At 35.9% G+C, this 26,247-nt stretch overlaps 1 protein-coding gene across 3 annotated transcripts in view; it reads right to left on the bottom strand.

Moving 5' to 3' along the window:
• Positions 1-12,459: 12,459 nt before the first annotated feature.
• Positions 12,460-26,247, bottom strand: part of FMR1 (fragile X messenger ribonucleoprotein 1) — a 33,501-nt gene continuing 19,713 nt past the window's right edge. The window contains exons 10-15 of one of the 3 annotated variants that reach the window (XM_074599969.1): positions 25,125-25,234; positions 21,666-21,752; positions 19,186-19,381; positions 17,654-17,833; positions 16,206-16,288; positions 12,460-14,361 (exon numbers count right to left, since the gene is read on the bottom strand). In XM_074599969.1, coding sequence (XP_074456070.1) covers positions 14,251-14,361; positions 16,206-16,288; positions 17,654-17,833; positions 19,186-19,381; positions 21,666-21,752; positions 25,125-25,234 — 767 coding nt within the window. In that variant the 3' untranslated portion in view covers positions 12,460-14,250. Of the gene's footprint in view, positions 14,413-16,205; positions 16,289-17,653; positions 17,834-19,185; positions 19,382-21,665; positions 21,753-25,124; positions 25,235-26,247 lie in introns of all 3 variants that reach the window. The other 2 variants (XM_074599970.1, XM_074599968.1) reach the window with 2 other exon arrangements.

A 26,247-nucleotide genomic window follows, 5' to 3' on the forward strand; every position in this document is an offset into this window, starting at 1 on the left:
CTCTCTCTTTTTTTTTTTTTTTTTTTAAATGTAAATACAGACTCCTATGGGAAACCTTAGAATTTGCTCTAGAAGAGCACAATGGAACTAATCAATTATCCCAAATTTCATCAGCAAAAGCCCTCTTTTTTGATAACTCTAGAGAACAATTTTCACTTTTGTGCACGCCCACTGCAGAACAGTTTTGGCATTATATGCAGGACACTCTCAACAATGACCATACAATATCGAAAACAAAAGAATTTCAAGCCAGAGACAAGGTTTTAGGGTCATTGAAGGAATGCTTTTCAAAGCCATATGCTCTATAAACTGTCTCTAAAACTGGTAAAACACAAAGTTACAACGTTATAGGATTGCTGCTTTCCTAGAACTCAAATATATGATGTTGAAAATTAAAACCATTTAGCATCTGGTTAATCACTGCATTAAAAAACAAAGCAAAAAACAAGTCATAGCAGAACAGCAATATTCCTAGTTTCACTGTCTATAAAAAACCACCAAAACGATCATTTAAACATTAATGTGAATTCTCTCAAAATGTACACATATTAATTCATTTTCCAGAAAATTTATGATAATTTCATGTTAATTCTTTGCCTCCTGTTTTCAGAGTCACCGATGACTCAGTGCAGCTATCTGTATGCTGAACATCAGCTGTTGAGCACAGCGTAAGATGTAATGTGGAGATTTTCACAGCAGGTTTTGTCTAAATGTGGAACTCCATAGCAAATAGCCATCTGCTAAGCAGCCGCATTAGTAAAGTCTCTGTGTGTGTGTACGTGCATGCATATGATCCCACACAGACTACTAATATCTTTGTAAAGCAAAAGTTTAACACTTAGAGGGGAAAAAAAAAAAATCTTCACAAAAAAGACAATTCTGTCATATTAACCAAGCATTAGCCATTCAATATCAACTACCAACTCAGAAAAATAAAGCGCAGTTATGTTAATACATCCATCTTAGTTTAATGATTTTGATGTTGTGGAGCTTATGTCTTCCCATTATCACAAGAACATACACACATGCCAAAACTCTTCACAGTATCAAACTCTAAACTACTCGCACAGCACTCACAGGCTGTAATATGCCTTATACACTAAAAATTTGCACACTGCATGTCAGCAGCATTACAGAGAATTAATTCATTTTTCTCTCAAGTATGCTCCCAGTTCATCTTTCTTACTCTGTTCAGGCCTACTACTTCATTCTTTCCTTCTGTGTCTTACTGCATAACTCTAGGTCTATCCCACACAGACACATTTCTACTTGTTCCTCTTGACAAACTACTTTTTCTCATTCATTTCTTCCCTATTATCTTTCAGACAATTCATTCCTGCTTGCACACGTCATTTCCTGTGCAGCAGCCAACTGTTTACCATAGGCAAGTAGGCAACGTCACTCTTTTGTAGAAGTCCCTTCAAAGGCAGTGGTAAAAGAACCATTTTTGTCTCCCTTCTTTCTCCCTGTGATTTTTGAGAGCCAAGGCAAGCAGCAGGAAATTTTCTCACTTGTTTTTGTTTAAACTCATGTTAACAAAGTGAAATTAACTTTTACTCAAACTTTCCTTTTTCTTTGCACTCAGGACACTGTGTCCTCAAAACCTATTCTGGGATGAACAGGATGGACGGTGTGCAGCGTTGCAGGCTGCCCGACAGCTTGATTTGCTCTTAAGTCTCATTCACCATCTTTTTTGCCCACAACTGGCAGTTGGTGTTGCCTTCCTGCCAAAGTGGAGAAGAATGGAAACCAAGTTCCTTTTTTGAGAAGCAGGGGCAGAAAGTGGAGGACAATAACTGGAGAGTCAAGGGAGCAACAGCCTGGTCTTCCCTAAGTCAGCATAACAGCCCAGGAGAGGATGTGCTCCCTACGGAGCTGAACTCAAGGCCCGACCACTCAAGCTCCATTCAAGTCTTCACACACAGACTTCTTTTCTAACCTGCAGGGAGCGTGCCTTCATGTTTTACGTGCAATTTCCCAAGCACGGGAAGTAAGATTAAGTCCAAGTCCTTTATAACTGGGTCTTTAGAGAGAATACTGTCGCATTAATAAACTTTTTTTCCTTAAGCCAAATTGACTCTCTGGTTTATGTAACTTCAAAATGGAAGAACTCCTTTTTTATGTTTGCACATTAGTTTCTTGCCTTTTTTCACAGTCTTTTCTCCACTCACTAACTTAAAACATGTCAGTTGTCCATATTTTCTATGTTTAGAAGCGGTACCTCATAAGTTTGGTCTGGTCATGTTCTAATGCTTACCTTTTCTGCAAACCAGCACAGCAACACAATGGTAGACACCCCAAAATCAAAAGTCCTCCTGCCACAAGCACAAGCACTCGAAATGTCTGTTGCATACCTGTAGAGTCAGCAGAAGTTTGCATTAGTAATGAATCATTCTGAGATAAATGTAGAGGTATAGCTGACAGAGACTAGGCTGTAAGAGAGACACATATGTATGTATGTATCTCAGCCAGCAACACAACGGAAAAAAGTGTTAGAAGTGAGCTCAGATGTGAAAGATCAAGTCTCAAATTTGACCTGAGCTCAAATAGTATTTGGTTGGTCTCAGAAGCAACTGGAGTTTGAGCGAGCCCAGGGCATGGGGGCAGAAAATAAATAAATAAATAAATAAATAAATAAGAAATCCAAGTCCTTTAGAAGTTCCTTTAAGAATGGAGACAAAAATCATGCAAATGAATGCTATTTATCTATTTCAGTTAATAACTTTTGCAGCATTTTCGCAAAGCCTCATTTTATTCGTAGTGAAATTCAATACAAAACTCCCCCATAAGAAGTATGCAGCCTGTGACCATCTTACAGAAATGTAAGTGCCATGAGTCTAATATCTGCTAAGCGCTTCTCTTTTGTCAACAGATTGCTACAAGGCAAACAGCATGTGCTCCCAGGGCAGTAAGTGTTTGTATTTTCTTTGGACATATGTTGTACATCCAGGAGCATTCGAGGAGCTAATTAATCCATGAACAAATAATTCTGTAAAATAGTCAGCCCTTGATATTTATGTCCAAACAATAAAAGCTTAACTGGAATGAGGAATCAAGCAGTCACAGCTGAATAAGCATATTTAATTTTAACATTTGCTTGAGTGTGTGACCTAAAAATGAGCAGAAGAGCTACAATTTCCACTGTACAGCTTTTCTTCTCGCTATAGTGAAGTGTCTTTTATACATAAAGACACTGCCTTCTGCACTCACTGCCTTCTGAGTGAGCCCAGACAAGCACAAAGAGAATTCATGTTAGCTTACAAGTATTCCCTTGGGATTTCACATCTACATTAAGTCAACACTTCCTGAAAACTGGATATCATCTCTGAAATCAGTGGAGGTATGCCAAATTATATCAGGAAGCCCTAAACCATTAAGTTCTAGATTATGGTTTCTTTTTACTAATTTAACATCCATGTTTGGCAAGATTGTCTTCCTGCTTAATTGTTGGTGGAAAAAAAGGATACAACATAACAGGGATTGCTGTGTTAGAAAAAATATGGTCATATTTAGCTTTGTTCCTATTTAAGTCTATGATGAATCTCCAAATATCACTCTAACATCTTCACATTGTTCCTGACAGAAAATTATGAGATATGAGTCTAGTGTCAGCGCATGAGACAAAGGACACAAATTAAGACACAAAATTCCATCTGAACATATTTTTTTTCTTCTTCTTCTGTGAAGGTTCAAATAACAGGAACAGGTTGCCTGGAGAGGTTGTGGAGTCTCTGTCCTAGGATATATTCAAAACTTGACTGAACACAGCCCTGGGAAACCTGTTGTAGCTGACCCTGCTTGAGCAGGGAGGATTGGACTACGTGTTCTTGAGACGTCCCTTCCAAACCCAGTAATTCTGTGTCTAATAAAAAGACTCTAATGTTTTTGCATTTTTCAGATTGTTGAAGCAACTTCACTGTGAAAAGCAAGAACTGTTTCTACAAAGCTGTACAAACAGGAAAAAAAGTTATGACAAAAATTAAGATTTGATTCAGTCCTTTCAGTAAAGCAGAGATTACCACAGAGTTATGTGCAAAGGTAGGACACACAAAAATAGTTTGTTGCATTCTTTCCTGTGAGACAGAAAAATAATCATGCACACTAAGTCTATGCTCAAAGAAAAGTAAAAGGTAAAATATTACGTTAAGGCTAGAATTTGAGAACACAGAACCACAAAACATCGGTTGTAAGAGACTTCTGCACCTCACATAGACCAACCTTCTTCCTGAAGGAAGGCAACCACCATGAGGTCAAGTAAGCTGTGTCTTTGTCCAGCCAAGTCTTGAAAACCTCCAAGGATGGTGACTCCACCACCTTTCTGATGATTTGCTCTAGAGTTGCACTACTTCATAATGAACTCTTTCCCCTAATGTCCAAGGTAAATTTCTCAAGCATCAATTAGTGGCAATTCCCACTTGTTATATCATCTGGTTCTACCAAGAATTTGTGGGTCCCTCACCTTAGTAACTGCCCTTCTAAACAGCCCTCAGTAGCTATTAAATAACCAATCAATCAGCCTCCTCTTTAACTGATTAAATACATCCAGTTCCTTCACCTTTTCTTCATACCACTTTCACAGCCACTACTACTTTGGATTAAACTCCCTTTCCACAAATAAAGCCTTCACTCCGTTCTTTGTACTAACATGTGTGACTACATTTGTATCACATCACTTGTTCTTTGCTTGTGCTTGGGTTGACAAGATATCCAGACAACTCTTTGTCAATTAATCGTTTTCTGTATTAATACACATGCAGAAATAAATGCAAGGTTACACTTATTTTGAAACGTGGTGACCTGAAAAACTAAAGGAAGAAACAGAAATGACAATTGTATTGTCTGACCAGAAGCAGCATTTGGCTATGAGGCAGTAATCTACAGAAGCGTACTTACTGTCTTCGAATGGCATGTAACATGGCAGTTCATGGCTGGTTTTTGAAGGACAACATTTATTTTTCAAGCATTCAGTTATGTTAAGGCTCTCTCCTATGTGACAAGGAATTAAGGTTTGTTCATCTTTGTGATGGCATGCTTTAAAAAAAAAAGAAATAATATGTAAGATCTCTATTTTAGGAACAACGCTCAAAAGGGAGTTATCATTTGTTGTCTCTGGAATGTTTTGATAGAGTAACCCTGCCAGAAAGAAGTATCATTGACTTTCACGTATGTTCTTTCCCTAACACTAATCAGTCTTTATATTAAAATTAACAGAAAAGCTAAAGTCATGTCATAGAAAATCTTAAGTAATTTGCTTTGTTTCAATGATGAGAAACATTTATGAAAGTAAATCTTAACACCATTGTGCCACTTTTTTGTACTTAGATTTGTAAAGTAAGTGGGAAAGACAAACTAAATTTTCTGACTGGACTCTTTCTAATCAAAAAAAGGAAACACAAATTCAAGACAATTTTTTTTTTTTTTAAGGGTCCAGCATAGAACATATTGCAACTAACCATCTCTCTGTTTGGCACTAATGGCATGTTTCTGCAAGCACCTGAAAGCCAGCTGATAGGGACAAAACTCCAAGACATCCAATCCAGTTACTGAACAAATATTTAAGCAATTTTTAAAATTTGCTATTTAATAACAGAGTACTGAAAAACATGAGGTCATCTGTGCGAAGAGCTTAAACATTTAAGATAGTAAAAAATAGTACATATCTATTTAATTACTGTAAAACTTGGTATCACATCCCTTAGATGACACTTTCACAGCAGCTGCAAAGCATCATTTGGTTCCAACACCAGTGCCAAGACTGGCCGCGTTGTCAGTCTCACGTTTACCATAGACATTAATGGTAGCCAAATTCAGTTTACTAAGTGGGGTATCAGGCACTTCACAAGACCCCTTTACTTAGGGCTAGGTGGTAGGAATAGCAGTGCAGGTACTCCGATATTAAGGTAAAGCAGAAACGTAGTAAGTGAGAAGTGGTATTTCTGCTTCTCCTTTCTCTTTGTGATCCAATTAGGGAACCAGGCTTGCAATTTTTGTACTTGCCAAGCCCTATCTGTGTTCACAGATATTATCTTTCTTATTGATATTAGCAAATTAACATTGCAATTTCCTTCTCACTAATTTTATGACATAATGTAGTTCTTGTCATTTAACTTGAGCAGTCCAAAAGGCGAGTGGTTCAGCGTAAGCTACTGGCCCTGGAGCCTTCCTTCACCAGTAGAAGTGGGAGATTTTGTGGGTCAAAATCCTTCTCTTACTCAGGATGTGCCACCAAATTGCTCTTTTCTTCCTATGCGTATAGGGGAAGACTAGAAACCTAGTTCAGATCAGATACAACACCACAAAGCAAGGTGGATCCTACACCAAACTGTCCAGCATTTCTAATTTCTAGCTCAATCACATGACTGATGATGAAGGGTTTTGTAGGAGGGTAGTCACACAGTGGAAGCAAATTTATGATTGTTCCAAAGTGGCAGTTAACAATATCATATTGAAGAGATCTAGTGAGTTTTACGGTATCAGACTAAGGGTTTTAAATACACTAAAAGCTGACAGGTAGGAGTGGGAGGGTGGCCTGGAAGTGAGGCAGAAGAAGGGGAAAGGGAAGAGAAACAACACTACAGTGATGAGGTGACACTTACTCACTGGCCTGAAGAAGCTTAAGAGAGCTTCATACACATCTTTCAGATTCATGCTAAAGTTGCTGGGTGCCACTTCACTTTTTTCTAAAACATGCTCAGTTGGTGATGCAAAACCTGAAAGCTCATAATGATTAGCTCATTACCAGCAAAATATCCATAATTAATTAAATGCAATGACATTTTCATACTGATTATCTTTCATTATGAAGACATTTATAGTCGTCATGAATTGTGACTACTGATGGCTAGCAAGGTTAGGCGTAGATGTCTTTCTGTTGTATTCAATTATTCTACTTCAAATTGCTTCATGAACCACAATGAGTACAGAACTAAAGCTGTGAAATTTAAATTAAAGAATCCATTCAGGTGGAAATTGCCAAGATAAGAAGCCCTACTGTTCACCTATAAGGTGCAGGCTAGATGAAAGCTCTGTGTTATATCCATAGATGTATTTCCCTTATGTATGCAAGCAGAACTTTTGGCGTTTGTTTCAGATAAAGATCAGACCGCAACTCAAATACAGAAATGTGGTGACAGGCAGCTTTATCAGATACAACCAAACATGCATCTACCCCAACATCTTATTTCAGACAGTGACCTGCAGCAGTTGTGTAGAAAAGAGCAAAACATCTCTGAATATAGAGGTACTGGAGTATTTTCCCAAACCCTAGTGATTCGTGGCTCTAGGACTTGTGATCGCCTTTCATTAACGCTACTCCGAAAAATGTGGCATCAGTAAACCTTGTTGCCTCACAACATCTTTTTCATGAAACCAAAAGTGCAAATCACAGTAGGACCCTACAATGCAGAAAGAAACCCAGACCCTGTATTCCTATTTTCTTGCCTTTTTTCTCTCTCGATACAAGAAACTTACACATTCACAACTTTAATGGCTTTCAGGGATGGAGTTTATTGAAAGCCATTTCATGGTTTTATAGCTCCTTGTGACCAGAACTGAGATCATGGCCCAACCAAAAACTACAGTATTGAACAACTTCAGTCTTTTGGACGATTCTTCAGCTAGCAGCACCAGGAGCCCCAAGTGTATAAATTCTCTATTTGCCCTAGGGCACAACTTGCCTCTTGTGTGCCATACAGAACTCCCTTGGGAAAAAGAAGCATCAGAGTAGAGAGAATGGAACCTATGTCAAAATAGAGAATCTGAAACAAACGTATAGCAAAAATGTGACCAGCAAAGTTCACACAAACAGTTATGTCATGGTCCCCCTGCCCACCAGTAATCAAGACAGAAGAGCAGAAAAATTTAAAGATTTTGCAATGATTTCACAGGGAGTTCATCAGCTGAAGTATCTGACAATCAGTTTGGTAAGAATCAGCTGAATATATGACCATGTTTAAAGAGCCAAGCCATATACAAAGGTTTAATGGGCACTGCTGATCAATACAAGCTGCATCACATACTTATGAATCACATTTATATCTATGTTAAAGCTCACACACATACACACCCCAGAAATTTTATTTTTTTTTTTAAACCAGAATGACAACTTCATACAGATATTGCAGAAGCATTTTACAATGATACTTGCAGCAACTGACAGCCTTTCACCAAGATCTGAAAAGGCATTCTCTGAATTCTGGTTTCTCAATGCATAAAGGATCAAATGCAAGTTTAATGTGTGGGCTGATCCTTTCCACCCACGTCAGATGACCATATTTAACTTCTGGTGTGAGTGCAAGTTATCAGCCAAAAATCTCTGCTAACTATTTTAAGCCACCTTCTGTAGTAAGCAAAAATACATCAAATCTCAACAGATTATAGAAATCCCTTCAACTGTATGCTGGAGGGGAAAAAAAAAAAAGAAAAAAAAAAGAAAAAAGGTGGGGGGGGCAGGCAATAGGAATATCTATAATCAAAGTTAAAATAAAAGGAAGCTAGACTACCAGGGATGAAACACGCAGCATTGTCGTACAATGAGGGAAACGGCAACTTTAGTTTGGGGAAAAAAAAGCAAAACAAAACACAAAACATTGCTGTATTTAAGTGTCAGGACTGATCAATCCTATCCAGAGTAATTAACTGTAACACTTTTCAGTATTTTTCAATCACTACCAAGACAACAGAATTGTAAACTTAATTTCTTGCTTGTAAAAATACTTGCTGCTTCTATGAAAATGCTTTTCTCCTTGCAATACTCACTTGAATTGATGCTATAAAGCAACACGAGTACCACACAGTTCCACGCTAGATGGGTGCCAGTTAGCAGCATTACTGCAATAAACCCAACAGTAATAGTAGGTATGTGGTTATGTATTAAAAAAAAATATATATATTCATATTAACTTCGTATTTATGGATTAGAAGAAACACGACAGCAGATTGTTGCACAGAGCAGGACTGCCTTATTTGCAATAAGGAGGCCAAACCCAGTAATTATTTTTTTTTTTTTTTGCAAGAAGTGATTTTAAAGAAATTACTCATTTAAAGAGATCACAAAAGGAGGCAATCTTGTTAACAGAGACTAGCCAAAAAATGATCTCTCTGAATCATCTCAGAGCTGGACAACCAACACCTTAAAAAGATCACTTCTATCTAAAAATTTTAATCTGGGTGTAATGAACAGGATCAGGACTGAAGAAATAAAAATTGTTGGAAGTTTACAATCGAATTCTAGTTTAGCTTGTTGAATTCTTCAGAGCGTATAAGATGCTTTGGATAAGAACATTTTTGAAAGGTGCTCTGAAATTATATCATGGATAAAAATACTTTTAGAAATCCCCAGCCATGCATAGTGATCTAACAGCAGGTTTAAGCTGGGTTTTTTACCTCCAACCAACCCCTGAGGATTGCTTTGCCAGATGCTCTACTGCACTTCACCTGCTGCTCCTGTTGTTACCCTAAAAAAGTCTTTTTCAATTATTACAACATGTATTTAGTTGTTAAAACAGCTTAAACCTAGAGGTTATTTTATTAGTATTGGTAAGGGAGGAGAACCCCATTTTCCAAAGTGCTGTACAGGGAAAAGAAAGATTGCATTTTACACAGGTATTGGCCTTTGAAGGGTCTGTTCTCTCCGCACTCCTGCTGCTAAATAAGGAAAGCTTTCCTGCCATTGGAATGAACCTGTTCTGTAGAGTAATATACAAACACATTGGGTCCCACAGAGAAACCTTGCTTTGGTAGTTAAATGTGAAATAATTTCTTAAGAGGATACGAATCATGTTTTCCTAGACATCTATTAAAATCTAATGCTATCCAGGAGAAATCAGGAAGAGGAAAACACTTCCTGGGAGAAAGAAAACAAGGGAGGTAGAGGTAATTTCAATTTTCCTCATTACGTGCTACTTTTGCTATCTTCTCTGCTACTGTTGGAAGACCACAGCTATCCAGAGCACAGCAGCTACAAGCTTGTTACGCACGACGACGTGGAATTGAAGCTCATCACAATGGGCTCCTGGTTCCTACGATGCAGCTCAGAATGAACATACAGATGTGATAAATGCTTCAGAGTGCCCAGAAAAAGGCTGCACGTGCAGATTGAAAAAAAATCAGCCTCCCCCCCACTGACTTTCCTTGCTGTAACTGCAGTCTACACCTAAGGCTCAACCTGAGTCCACGAACCAAACAAAGCACATCCAACGTCCCAAACAATTCTGTGTTACACCATTTCTGCAATGCTCAAGGTCTTAGTCATGTACACAGACCACATCCATGGCTTTGGCTGGTGGTTTTTTTGTTTATTTTGCTTTTTAAATTAACTGTTTTTATTGGAAATCAGTTTCTTATATTCAGTGCAAAACTGTATGGAAAGGTCTTGTCCTATTGAACCCTCAGCATAAACACAAAATAATCATCTATCATTGTTGCTCTTTTTTATTATCCACTTGTATACAGTACTCAAAGCACACAAAAATTACTGCTTTGAAGCCTATTGTAAAGAAATTTTTAAACAACATAAAAAGTAATAGCGGCAACTAATTGATATTCATGGTTTAGTAGCAATTATTTATCTCCACCACGAATTGCTCAAGATAGATTTTTTAACCGTGAAAGCAAGAGTGACAGATGCAGGATAAATCTAAAAATTTGCTAGTAGAAAGAAGATTAATTGCTTGACGCAGGCAGAAGATCCACAGGCTGCTGTGAAAGACTAATACTGCTGAAGAGTAAAGAGCCGTTGTAGTAAATCTAACCCTTTCAATGGTGAAAACAGCATAAAAATGCGATAGCTACACTGCACTTAAGCCTAGTGAAACTCTAACAAGGAGAACCTTGCAGGTCAAACTGGAATTTATTCTGAACACCTAACTCAGAAGAACTAACCTCACTTTTCATAACATATATAGAGCTGTCTTACACTGTTTAAGGTATTAAAAGTTCTTATGGTCATCCTGATTTTCATGGATGCGAGTATGGCTAGAAAAGACTCTTTCACTAGTGTCTTTTAGGATGAAAACTTGAGTACCGTTAAGTTCAAATGGAAAAAGAACAAGCTTATTACACGCCACTGAAGAAACGACATCAAGCCATGCCTTGCTACTTTTTATAAAATTCTTTAAAGTAGCCACCAGAAACAGTATCAACATCTTCCCCCACCCCTTAATACAGGTATCCCACTACAAGTCTTACTGTTTCTGGAAATACACAAAATCTTTAACAATACAGAGGCCAAAAAATTTGAGACCCACCTTTCCTCTTGCAGATTAATACAGAATGCCGCTTACCAGGACCATACAGCAGGGTTCCTGAAGTGACTGAGGAATACTCACTGGAAGCTAATTGATCTATTCCCTTTTAATATTCAATACTGAAGGATTTTGTAGATAAACATACTGCAGTTCAGGAAAATTAGTTATATTTCATGTTGCTCCTACGAAAAACACAGAGTCTACACTCAATATCATACTCGCAGTTCTTAATATTGTTTCTGGCTTGTTGAAAGCAAGCACAGTACACAATATTTGATATTAGAGACACAAAGGGCTGAAAAAGCTCATCTGTAACTATTTAAATAATTTCTGTATTCAAGGAACTACACCTATTTGCTTCTTGAACTCATGAATGCTCAAAGAAGAGTGATTTTTGTCGATGTTTCAAAAAAGCTGTATAAAAATATTTTTCCCTTAATAAGGTTTTACAGCAACTCTGAAAATCTTACCTTCCCACCATCATTAACAAAAGCGCATTTAGTAAAGAAAGGAAGCAAACTTTGTATTTTCATCAGCATTTGTTAATTCATAGGCTTTGAGCTTAACCCTACTGAATTTAGACTTTGGCATCATTCACAAATACCTCTCACTCTTTTTAAAGAACTTTATTTTAAAAATAATTTTAATTCATTAGACCATACTTTATAAGTTACCAATAGGACGGACCTGGACTCAAGCATCAGACATTTGTTGCACTTTTAAGTTCTGTAACAACATGACTTTTCAAAATAAAATTGTACATTTAGATTCACAGTTTAATTTGTTGAAATTTAATAACATTTAAAAACATTGGAATTTGAATTGAAAGGGATACATGTTAAGCACACAAATACTGAAAAAGGTCATTACCTCAAAATGCACTTGAAAATGGAATGCAGCTAATTAGTCAGACTGTAGTTTAGTAATTTCACATTTAACCTAGTTAGCACCTTAGTGAACTCAACCACTGAATGTGAGAAATATAGTGCATGTAGTGTGACAACTCAACAGGTACTGTACCATTTCATAATTAGACTGCGTTCTCTTGAGCTTTATGTGCCATATTTTTCAAAATTGGTAGTATTTCAGAAGTCTTCTAAAAGGTGTAAATAAACAATGGCTACAGTTAAAGTCTAAACAAAGAAATATTTTCGCTCTACTTTAAGTTGAGGTTCTTAAAAGCAATCATTTGTAAGGATTGCATCAACATCAGTTAGCAGAGGAAGATCAAACTTTATTGAAACTGCTTGCATACAAAATATATTGCACTATAACCAAACAAATGTCAACATAAAATCCAATCTGTTGTAGCTAATATGTACAGAGAATATTGCCCAAGAGCAGTTACATTACAAGGTCAGTCTACCTTGGTTAATTATCTACAGTATTTTAAACCAAACAGCTTACAGATGATGTGTGCAAGGTACCAATTTCTGTTTTCAAATACTATACATTCCCAAAATAAATAACTAGAAATCAACATTAATGTTTGGCAATACTTTTTAAGACATTTTTATATTTGTTAAACCATGTGCAGTTCGTTGCCATTTTTAGTATGCTCACCTGTATGCAAGGAAAAAAAAGAATGAAAAAGCAAAGAAACAAAACTCACAAAATACATCAGAGGCAAGGTCAAGTTTGTACAACTCTACATAAACAGTGGCTCTCCTGGAGTAATCTGAATAAAAATGGATTAAGATGAAGATCCTTATACAGTTTTGCCCCGCAAGTTTAATGTGGGATCAGAAATAAAAGAAAGCACAGCTGCTCCCACTACTTCCCACCCTTCCCTGGTGTAGGACTGCACTTTGGATCAAATTCTGTCACACCTTCAAACTGGCTGGTAACTTAGACCTTGTACCTCAAAATATGATGAATTTTTATTCTACCTCCAATATCTCCGACTACTATAACTGTACTTTCCAGGGCACTACACGTGGCGATTTTCTTCCTACCTCTCCCGAGATAGTCCCCGAATTAAAATAAGCAATTCGAAAAAAAATTTGGGGAGGATGAGAAACATCAGCGCTTTAGACCGGTCATCTGGCCAAATAGCAGGCACACATTACTAGCTTGTGAACACGTTACACTTGTTCCCTCAGTAACAATGAGTTTTTAGTTTTCCACAATGGAAAGGTTTTTTAATTTTTTTTTTTAAAAAAAAGCTTCTGTACTGCCTACAAAGAAAAAAATTACACCCCTTGTTCAATAACACTATTTGCCAAATCTTCAGTGCAAAATAAATTTCCTATTCTGATAACTGCCTAACTCAATGTTTATGTAAGGAAAAAATTATGGAAAGCATGCACTTGTCTATAAAGTACTAATGTCTGACAAGGATTGCTACATATATTTTACATTTAGTGTTACCAACTCATCTTCCCTGATTTCTGCATCCAAATATAATATTCCTACCTGCCAAGATATAAAAAAGGCACAGATCATACAACTTTTTTTGCTAATGAAAATGACAATTGTTACATCACACGTATTTCAGAGTCCACTAAAATATTGAAAAAGGTGGACCAGAATGTGAACTGACACAGGACATAAAACGACATAGCATTTCATGAAGAACTTGTAAGTTAGATTGAAAACAGAAGCCAATTTGATTACTGCAAACACTATTTATTCTGAAAATTGAAATTGAGCAGTGAATTTGACCCGATGTGTTAAAATGGTACAACTGAACAGAAAGTTTACCAATGCACAGCTCAGTATTTTTAAAACAAACAAAAAAAGAATCTTTCATTGTTTGAACTGCAATATGTACTTGAAAGCGATTTTCCGAAATCCAGATATTTTTATGCAAATATTTGAATAACTTCTTATTCTGAAAACAACTGCATACTGTTGATGTTAAAAAAGGCTAACAGAGAACATATGTTCATTTCATGCCCTGCGCCATCTTGCCTACTATTTGTCTTTGGCCTAACAAGTTTCTCTAACATGGAATAGGAATTACTGAAACAGTATAGGAAATATGACTTTAGAATTATGCAGTTTAGGGTACTCCATTCACCAGCGGCTGTTGACCATCTGCGCTGTCCGCTTTCTCTTTCTTCTGATTACGTTCTTTACCCGTGCGCAGCCGACTACCTTCATTGGAGGTATTCTGTAATGTTTTAGTGTGGACACTCCTTTCATTATTGCAGTCAATTCTGATCTGGAACAAGTTAGAGTTATATAAAGCATTCTCTTCCTTTCATCCACCCCTTACGCATTTGCTACCTCAGCAGGCTGGGAGGAGCACTATTTACTAAATAGTCAGAAGACACAAACGCTACCACACCCATGTGGCTTTGTTAAATGCATCCAGCTGAAATGGAGAGTGTGTGAATTCTTTTGCATTCAAAAATGCCACAAACTTGTGACATAAAAAAACCTCCTGTCTACCTAGCTTGGAAGCTAATTTTTTTTTTCCCCAGTGTGCTTGTGCAAGAGAAAGTTGAAGAACTAATAGCAGATGGACTCTGAAACACCATTTCAGTTTCATTAATTCAACTTTCTACTTGTTGTACCCAAACTTTTTTTTTTTTAAGAAAAGAACATAGAAAAGCTACCATGAAATAATACCAACAATCAAAAAAGAAAATCTACTCAGACACCTTTTGAATCTGAAAAAAGTTTCATTTAATCCACCAAAAAGACTTCTGCAGCCTAATTAAGTGGTCATAAAAAAATTTCAAAAAAGCATTTTGAAAGCAAAATTTTTATGCTTGTAAAAGAGGTAAGCCCTCATTCCTTGAAATACTACAAAATTTTTTACAACTTGATCAGTCAGGTTTCAATGATATGCAAGTACTCATTTTCATACAGAAAATGAAATCTCATCCGAATCTCAGAGCAACAGAAAAAAAAAATCATGACTCGTTGCTTAGTGCCTTAGTTTCTTTTTCAGGATCACAATTCTCCACTGTCTACTTCAAATTTTAAGTTAATTACTGATAAATATAAAAAGTTGTGTGACCATTAAAAAATTTTTTTTTGCCATGTTAGTTATTTGCATTTCAGATGCATATTCAGGTGCTACACCTTCAAGTTCAGCAGCCCTACTTGGAAAACTAAGCATTTGGTCACTCCCATTTTTCCCCTGCTCCTTTCTTGAACAAGCTTTCTAAAACCAAACCAAGAGTCATCTCAACCTCCCATCAGAATAATGACTCCTGGTATCACCACACAGAAGACAGCAGCTTGCAGCCGCTCACTATTTCTTCCTCCCATCGCAATTCATACTATGCAGTAAGAGATGGTAGAAGGTTTGCACATTATCATTTGAAGCAAGAACAGTTTCCATGTAGGGAAACAACATATATACATAAAATATCAGCCTGAATAACTTTACACAGAAAAACATATTTGAAAAAATTGCAGAAATTTATAAAAGGCTACAAAATATTTAAGGTTATAAAAAAATTTCAATATATGACTTGGACATTTTTTTGATGTGCATTTTTAACTTACTTTCCAGATTGCATAGCTTTCAATTGTAAATGTTTCATTTAGTAGTGAAGGTAGTTTCTGAAGTTTAATCTTTCTTACTCTGAAGATTCTGGCTACAACACACTTTCTTTACATAAAGCATTAAGGATTCTCCTCCCTCAGGTATATAGCCGACAAACAACACACAACGCAGCAAGAAAGAAAAGCTAAAAAAAAGCTAGTAAGAACAGAGACTGAAATCAAGCTGGTTAGTAAATCCTTGGGACTCGTGATCAGAGTTGTAAACAAAGGGAGAGCTAAACTAACATTATGAAGTTGCACCTTTACACAGCTTGATATATTAAGATTGCTGCATATACGTTACAAAATGACACAGAACTCTTGTAGATCTGATTAGGGAATTAGGGAAGGAACCACAAGGCTACTGTGTCACTTGGAGCTTTGAAGATTCTAATGTCTGTATATGATACTTAGGCAATTTTAAACAGCGCAGAGTTCCAATAAGAGAAAAATTACCTCAAGAGATCCGTCTGCTGTTCTCCCTTTTGCATCTCTTGAGTTACGCTGACGGTTATCTGTTCGTGACTGTTCATCATTTCCTGTAAGAAGAATTAATGAACTAAGTAGTTTGATGAGGACATACAATCTCTTTTTGCTTAAAATTTATGCAAGCATAATAGGAAGTTACTTCAGTTTTCATGATCAAAAACATTAAGCAGATATTCTTAATAACATATAACAGCAGTTCTTAAACTATGGGCCAACAATCACTAAAAAAAAAAAGTGTTCTCAGGTGTTAATTAAAGTAGACAAAACCACAGTGCTTAAAACCACCACAGTTTAAAAGAGACTGTCTATTGACTGAAGAAAAAGTATCACAAAAATGATTAACCATAGGAGAAGTACACAGTAAACTTTAGTACAGTTTAATGTGTTCACATTTTTTCTAATGGCTTATGAGCTTTCTAAATTCCACATTATCTTTTTTTAAAAAAATTTTATTAAATTAAGCAGTACCCATACTTTAAAAAAACATTTAAAGAAATAAGCAGTTGTAGACAAAAATATTTAAACAAATATAATGAAATGTCACATTATAAAATATATGTATTTAACTTATTTAAGTTCTGCCATCTTACTTATGCCTGGTCTTTTCCACTGAACACAAATTATAACCTTATATAATCCTGTTGCATGAAAATCAAATACAAGACTGGAATATGAATAGCTGAATAAGTAAGACATTATAAAAGAATTTTCTACACCATTCACAAATTAGAACTTGATCCCTTGACCTCTACACAGCCCACAAACTTGAGTCAAGGTGCCTATTTGGAAAACAAATGATTTAGAATGCGATCCCAGTTTATTTAGATAGGAAAGAAAGGCTTTATATAATGTATGAAGGGACACTGGGATGGAATGCCTCCTCAGCAATTCTGCAAATGACACCAAATTGTGGGAAGTGGTTTGATACACTGGAGTTCAGGGCCGCTAATCACACAAGGACCTCAACAAGCTGAAGGAATGGGCTGACAGATAACTCATTAGATTTTAAGATGAATCCCAAGTCCCACAGCTTCAACAGGATAACCCCATGCAATAGCACACCCTGTGGACAGACTGTATGCAGCAGGTCCACACAAAAGGAGCTGTCCTGGTGGACAACAACTTGAGTTAAGATATGAGTGTGCTCTTGCAACAATGACAACTGAGTAATGGGCTGTGTTAGTAGGAGTGTGGCCAACAGGTCAAAAGAAGGGATTATTCCACTCTGCTCAACATTCAACACATGTGAAATAAAATACTCAACTTAAGAGACTGACAAAGTGGAAAGAATTCAGAACAGGGCCACCAAGATGGCTAGGAGGCTAGAGCAGATGACAAAACAAGAGGCCGACAGAAGTGAGTTTGCTTAAGGATTCCAACACTGACCTCCTCTTCAAAATTAAGTCTACATTTACCTTTGAATCCTCCGCGACCCCTCCCTCCTTGCCCTCTTGCACCACCTCCACGTCTTCGTCCATCTCCTCTACGAAGGTAGTTGTCTCGCTCCTCTTCTGCTGGGGCTGCCGACCAATCACTAAGTTCATCTCTGTGGTCAGATTCTGTTTCGGAAGCATTTGATGCTTCAGAATTAGTTCCTATCAAGAGGATAAAAAAATCCAAACATGCCAGTGTAGCTTAGCATGAAAATACTATATCAGAAAGTATATACATAAAAAAATTTCTTTTTATAAAAATAAATAGTTCTGTGATTTTTTGCCTCCCAACCTCTATAACACAATACAGAAATGTGTATAATATACATTACTTCCTGAAAAAGTCAAGACAGACATAAATAAAAGTTAGAAGTGTGTTTAAGGTTAAAAAAGCGTGCTACACATTTATAGTTACTTGGTGTTATCAGCCTATCAATACATTATCGAATCTTCTATGCAAACATTAGTAAAAAATCCAAGGAGTCTAATAGACAAGACTTTCTTTCATAGTTTAAAATGGAAGGTTCTGAATATAACCTGTCCTTTCTCCCCTCACCACTGCAACTCCACTATGAAAAGAAAAAAAATTCATCATGAAACTGCCTGTAACACATACTACAAAAGCAGAGAACAAAGTCAGAATGCTAGAAACAAATCAAATTCAAAATAACTGGCCATTAAAATTTTCCCAGTTAACAGATCACCATCACTAATGAAAGCTGGTTCTTTTCCCCAGTATTTTCAACCCTATAATCCTGTAATTGTCAGCCAGGTGAGCTCAAATCTTCTAAAATTACTAAAAGGGCTTCAGCACAAAAACATTAATTTTGCATTACGTAGCACATAAGCTAAGATTGTCTTATCAAGCTCAAACTACAGTCCTTTCAGTCAGGACAAACACCAGCTGACCTATGTTACAGATAATGAAGTGATAGATTGGTCTGAAGCACCACAATCCTGAAAACTATTCATTAATGAATTATACAAGGTTTTAAAGAGGAATACTATATTTTGGTGACTATGCTCTTCTAGTAAAAACATAAAAGTTCAATTTAATATGAGGAAAACAGCTTTTCTGCAAATTGAACTACACAATTATTTTCACTTACAAATATTTAGATTAAGATAGCCTCAAAGGCTCAAATGGAAAACTGAGGCTTTATTATTATTAGAAATTGATCAATATAGATAAAATAATGATCGCTGCCCTAAAGAGTTCATAATGTTGAAGACATAAGCATACTGTAAGATACAGGAACTGCATAAAAATAAGTTTAGATTACATATAAGCATTACATTTTACTTCAGAATATTTTCTACAGCATGAAGTCTCCTAATTTTCAAATATTAATTGAATTGTTTGGGGGTTTTTTTGTTTGGTTGTTTTTTTTTTTTTTTTTTTTTTTTTTTTTTTTTTTCTTGTAATCAGCTCTGTTTCCAAGTCCATCTTTTTTAAGAAATGAAGAGACCAATAGGCCACTCCTAAAACTGTAAGCGTAGTTTCAGTTACCTACCTGAAGCATAGCCTGGACCACGTCTGCTATGCCCTCTGTTTCTGTAAGGTCGACTACCACGTCCAAGGCCTGGACCGTCATCAGTCATGTACCCTTTTTCCTTATCAGTACGATTTGGTGGTGGCCTAGAAGTAGCTCCAATCTGTCGAAGCTGCTCATCAATTTGCAATCTTTCCAAACGCAGCTGGTCTACTTCCTACACAAACACAAGCAGAGCAAGTCATATACAACCACTATTTAATCATCTGAATCTACAGACATGCAGTTCTCAGAGAGATACTTAAGTATTGCCACTAATAATCTATTTAATAAATAGTAATTCAGCTTTGAGAATAATTTGTTTACCAAAAAAACACTTCCAAATGTTTAAGTCTGTCTGTTACCAATACAATTCTCCCTGTGGCACAGTTGGCAAGTTTAGGTTTGTTTAAAAAAAGATGTATCAAGAAAAAACACTCAGATCAACTGTTTTCAGGAGATACAATTAACTATACCTTAGTATTAAATTTATGAGATCTTTACCCTTAAGGAAGTTAACCATTTTTAAACAGAGAAATTAACATTCCTTTGTGTTTGAACACAGTAATATCATCCATTTATAGATTTCCAACAATGGTATAATTTAAACGTTTTAGATTCCAACACAAGCTTCTTACACCGTTGCACATAACAAATATCAAAGTTGTCAAACAATTATGATGTAATAATGTTGTTTCATAAAAAGGGCTAAAGGTTACACTGCTGTTAAATTCTACTTAATTATAATTGAATAATACCAGGGAAGTGAGGAAGCATAAAAGCGTAGACAGAAGAGTGCTGTAACTCAGGCACAGAAAGACAGCCAGCACACAGAATTCTTACCACACATAACTACTAAGAGAGATAAACACAATAATTATCTACAGCAACATATATTCAGAGAATACTTTTGTCAGTTTGAGATGTTGTCTAGCTAACATCAAGAAGTGGCAGTCACTTTTTTTTTTTTTTGAGTTATATCAAGGAGAAGGTTACTTGTAACAGTTTCAGTGTGATATTAGAAGGGACCCCTGGAGGTCACCTTGTCCAGCTAGGACTTCGAGAGGATGCCTCAGCACTCAGGGATGCATCCCATCAGGTCCTGCTGACTTGTGTATATCCCTTCCCCCCTAAGATGTTCCCTAACTCAATCTTCCTTTAGGAGGGGTAGGTCTTCATTGCTCCAGCCTCTCCCATTGTTTTCAGGGGCCTGGTAATTCTCAGGACTAATCTTATCAATAAAAATAATAATAAAAAGAAAAACAATGAAGTGAAGGTGACAATCAGTACCTCATCCTTTTCTTTTGTGACCAAGTTCCCTCCCCACTCCGTTCAGCAGCAGGCCTCCATTTTCTGTAGTATTCCTTTTGCTGCCAATATACCTGTAGAAGCCCTTCCTGTTGCCCTTCACATCCCTTGCCATATTCAACTCCAGGTGGACTTTGGCTTTCCCAAACTCATCCCTGCACACTCAGACTGTGTCTTTATATTCTGAAACAGTGAGCATGCAAGAAAGGAGCTTGATTTTTAGTACTAGTTTTCATGTGGTCCCTCTCTGCCTCTATTACCTGACAGCTGCAGAGCTGCTGTAGCTCTGCTCCAAAACACTGATAAATCCAAGTGCTCCACAAGCAGGATTAAAAGGTACAGTTATTGATTAGGTAAGTAAATGAACAAAAGTCACTTTTCTAACTTCTCTGATACTTGTACTGAGAAGTTTCTTTCAGCTACATACAGAAATTTTAGCATTCTAGAATATTCAATGATAGCTACTGCACAGACTGGATACGTATCAAGTTATGGATGGTCTTCAGGTTTCAAAAGAGATGCAAGAATATATTTATTAACTGAACTCAGAGCAGTCTCTACTGTTAGCATCTGGCCCTGCCATCAAAGATGGAGCATCTGGCCATAATAGCTATAAGCAGAAGTAAACATAAGCAATAACATGGGATATTTTTTGCTCCCTGTACAAAAGTCAACTGACTACCGGAGAAGTTACGGAGCCAAGAGGCAAACACAACATATAAAACTGAATTGCCTACAAAACATCCTCAAGTATGAAATGTCATTTAACTACAGAAAAAGAAGTTTAGGGTTTTAGAATGAAATGCCCACTGTATATAAAATCCCTGCATAGAACCCTGCTTGCCTTGCAGTTGCATGAGGGACTGACTATTCCTTGTATACAAAGTTGTCAGCATTGTTCGAGATAGATTTTTTTTTTTATTCCTTTGTATTTTGCATTCTGAAAAAAATTGTTTTTCACCTTCTCCTTCAGATAAGTGATTCTTTTAATAAAACTTTTTTTTATGAGAAGCTTGTTTAGACTGAAAACCTGTTACAACACCAATTTTTCAGCAGCGTTCGGGGCCCAAACAGATTTTGATCATCATCTTATTGTTACCATCTTAAGTATTGACAGAAAAATTTCAGTGGTAAAGCAGCATCGTTTTCCTCACCTTTAAATAATTCAGATGATAATCCAGAAGAACAGTTGCATTAGTGATGCTATCCTTGGTTCCCACAAACACAAATGGTACCATTCCCTAAAACACAGTAACAGTACTGCTATGGTTATTGATTAGGCATCAAATACTGAAGAGAACCAAACATATTACTCAAACTTGAAAACAATTTTTACAACATGGATAAGCATGAATCAAAAAATAAATGAGAATATATAAATTTTGATGTTGACTGGATCATGTAGACCAATTCCCTTTATGCAAAGATATTTTTTTAATAAGAAAGTTTAGATTGTATGCATCACAATGACAACATTTATTTTTCTGAACAAGTAAAAAAAAGAGTCAATTCAAAACACTTCAGGTTGCCTCCCTTCAAAATTAATACCACCTTTGCTGATCACATCTGCTCTCTCACACCAGGTTCTTTTAGGCCACATGTCAGTAAAGAAACCTTTCATCTTTTAAAGAAGTAAATCAAATTAATACCATGTCATAAAACTAAACTTGATCCTTCTTGAGGATCTCTCAATATGTAAAAGGCAAACAAAAAATATTCTAGAAATAAGAATTAGTACTTCAGGTAACGATTGCTAACTTACATTTCTTTTATCTTTCAAGCATTTTAATTAAGCAATTCAATAAATACCTGAAAAATGTAAAGCTGGAAATTCTAGTGCCTGAGATTATGACACTTAGAGATAAAATATCTAAAGATTTAAGTGGCCAAAGCAGGCTAAAAAAAAAAAAAAAAATCTATCTAAAAGGGCCCCCAAGTGCTGAAAACAACTAAACTTTAGCAGCTACAAGCATAATTTCCACACCAAAACTCCTGACACTAAAATAGGTCTATGCAGCATTTCAGAGGTGCAACTGCAGCCCACACAGACCCAATGAGCTTTAAACGACTTGACTCCGTACCAGCTGCAGCATAAGCTTCACTGTGTACTGCAGAAGTCAACCTGGAAGTCTCAAACACTCAGCTGATGAAACCCGTGCCAATGCAGACCCCTTTAATTTTCACTGTACGCATACCCTTTACAGGACCGCAATCCAAAGGAGGTTCTTTTTTTTTTTTTTTTCAAAAGTGAAGTGATTTGAGTCACAAATGTGTTAAAAAATAATACACACACAGTACACTGAGCTTCCCTAAAAGTGTCAAGTTTATAGTTTGTCTCTGCTTTTTGGGTTTTTGGTTTGTTTGCTTTTTTTTGAATTTTATTTTACATACAAACAACTTTGGTTAGATCTTACACATTTGCATTAAATAACAAGGAAAAAAAAATAAATTACACAATCCTCTAACCCTAAGAAACCTTAACACTAACTTCCATGAGCATTAGCAATCCTTTAGCCACAGGCATCGTTCGCTGAAATGTTTTATTATCTGGGGTATTTTAAGTTTCATAAATATTTAATACAACTTGATAAAGAGTAATGAAATTTCTACTAAACTGGCATTAACTAGCACATAGTATCAATTATTAAAAGATCGCAAACCAACTGACTTAAAAAAGGCATTTAAGGAAACGGCTTGTTATTGCTTTTAACAGTGGATTTTAGGTATAGCAATGCCAACTATTCAGGATATGAGCTGGTAACAATGTCAAGCAATTTTAGCCATGCCAAGCTATTTAGCATCAAAGTGCTAAGAACCTTATTTCTGTCTTCAAAGCAAAAGCACCAATCTTCAACTTAGTTTCAGTGCTGAATACTGAGCAGACCTTATGCGCTTAAGAAATTTAGAGATCAAAATAATATATACTACTATGACAAACAGTACCTATCTCATTTTAAGCAGATGAAAAGCCTGAAGATCCTGTTATAAAGTTATGGGAGCTATGAAATTACACCTGAAGTTTATGGGCAGCATTCTAACATCTCAGTCATAGAAAAAGAATCCAATGCTGTATTAAAATTTAACACTGAACTACTGTACTTTACAAAAAGAAGGGCTGCAATATCCAAGTTCACATATGGGAAGATTAATGTATATTTATTTCAAATATAAAATACAAATAAACTTACAAGAACTAATTCCTACATGCCAAGATTCGATCTCAGGTTTCTCTGTTGCTCCTGGTATGACACAACTAACATGTGAAGCAGCGTAAGCAGTGCCAGTGTTAGCAATGTCATTGACAGGTAAAACAGAGAAGTATGAAGCACAGCTTGGCTGGTAAAAAAAAAACTTTAAAGTTAATCTTTAGAAGCTGCATTTTCGATTGAAGAATATCAACAAATAAGCTTTTTCAAGCCAGAAAAAAAGAAAACCTGACATACTAATTGCAGGCATGACTACCTGCTCTTTTACCCTTCTATTACTCTGGACACTGACACATTAAAAACGTTCAAAATTTTAGCCTGCAGCAATAATAGCACCCTCTTGCTTATTAAGCTAGTTTAAGAATTTTATGCTGCAAGAATTCATCATTAGAAATTAAATATGACATCGCAGTGAATTCTTTAAATCTAAACACTGACTATTTTACCTTTTCAGATAGATGTAAAACTAGTAAAGCAGTAAAAAATCCTTAACTGCTTAGCCACCATTTACAGAAAGATGGAAACTGGATTGTGGGTTTTCAGTAACAGTTTTAAAGCGATGATTCAAAAAATGAAGTAACTACTCAAGCAAGAATGTAAGAGTTACAGAGACGTGTTTCCTATCTTATTTAAAGTAGCAAAGGTTCCTTACCTGGTAGATACTTAGATTTCCAGGTAAATGAAAGACAGTTCAGTTTTCTGTAAGCACATTTCATATTTGAAATTGCAGGGAATCTTTTTGCATTTAGATGTTAAAAGCTTCATGCCTGAAACTTCCCCTGCAAACCTGCAACCTTTCCCCTCAACACAGCCCCACATAAAACCACCTCAAATTACATCGTTCAAGACCTCATTAAGGCCCTTTATGAGGCTGATAGCCTTACTCTGCAAACCTTGAGTATCACATTGGTCATGCTTGTTTTTTCTTTAGGTTACAATCACAGACTCTTGTGAATTTAGGTAACATTTAAAAAAAGAGAGGTTTATACATAAAACACAAGCTTTTCATTACAATACAAGAAACTACTTATAAAAATTTAAACCAGGTAAAACCCTAAGAGGTTGGACTCAAAGCAAATTAATGAATGAAAACAGTAAGCTTCACATATACCAATTTACAGCTTAGCAAGTACTGAGAAACAGTGTCACAGGAATAAAATCACATCTCTAAGAAGGTGCATCACCAAAGAATTTCACAAAACATTTTTCAAACACAGATAACAAGCCAAAGTTATATAAAAATGCCCCTCAGCATTAATAGGGAAATATAGATTCCATTACGAAAACACACATTAATCAAAACTTTATCTTACCACTACAAAGATACAATGAAGAATTTATTTTATCGCTGGGTAGAATATAACCATCATTTAACACATACAGAAATAATATTAACTGAAAACATACCTCCTCTTGTGGAATATTTTTATCATTTTCAGCCTCAATTCTCACTCTTACAACACCAGATTTGTCCACTATCTCCTGAATCAGTTTTCCATTTTTTCCTATTACTTTTCCTACAGAAAGAACACACAGAACATTTCACCTTAAGGGATTTTCCCCAAACCTGACAGTATTACTGTACTGTAATGAAACAAGGGTATTTAATGTCAGTGTATGAACTTGTCAAAAATGACTTAATACTCCACAACAAAGATTTGGTTAACAAGCCATGAACTAAAATGTCTAAGTAAGCTTGGGGCTTTAACTTTGGTAATGTTCCAAAACAACCACTGCAGCATACAGGAAGCGAGGTACTTTATTATGAAAGTTTGTTGCTGAGCATAGTTCCCTTCTTTTTCAAAGCTCCTATAAGAAAACAAAGGAAATTCAAAACACAAATGCCTTACCTTTGCATAAAATTATTTGAAATTACACATCTTGATTTACAGAGATATTTGGTATCTTGCATACTAATTTGGCTTTGCTTTGGTAGATTTAAAATAACTTCCGTGGTTTACAAATAAATATTGCTGGTTGCATTTAAAAAAAACAAAAACACACCAACAAACAAAACCAAAAAACCCTTTTACAATGCCCTAATATTTTCTGAACTACCTTTTGGGTAGAGAACAAAGAAAAACTCTTAGTTCACAAAAATTTTAGTTGACAAAGTTTTTTGATACTACCAAAGATACTGTTTGAACAAGACATAAAATTCTCTTCTCTGAAACAGAGCTTTTCCAGAGATATTTAAAAATAGTTTATAATTCATTAAAAAGTCAAAGATAAAAATGCAAATAAATTATACTCCAATGCCAGCAATGCATACATTTATCTTTGGAACCAGACATTCTAATTTGAGACAATGAAAATGAAAACTTTAGTTCTCTCCAACCTAAGCAAAATAACTTGCTGTCAAAACTGGAAAGGAAAACTGAGCTGCTTGGAAGATAATTAGGAAAGGCCATATCCTTCAATCACAGCATTGAAGAAAAGCTTAGAGTAATGTAAAAGATGCTTTCTGCATGTAACAGAAATAAAAGTTGTTTGTTTTTTTTTTTTTTTTTTAACAAAACTGCTGGAAAAC

Source organism: Larus michahellis, chromosome 9 (genome assembly GCF_964199755.1).
Source record: "Larus michahellis chromosome 9, bLarMic1.1, whole genome shotgun sequence".
NCBI lineage: Eukaryota > Metazoa > Chordata > Aves > Charadriiformes > Laridae > Larus > Larus michahellis.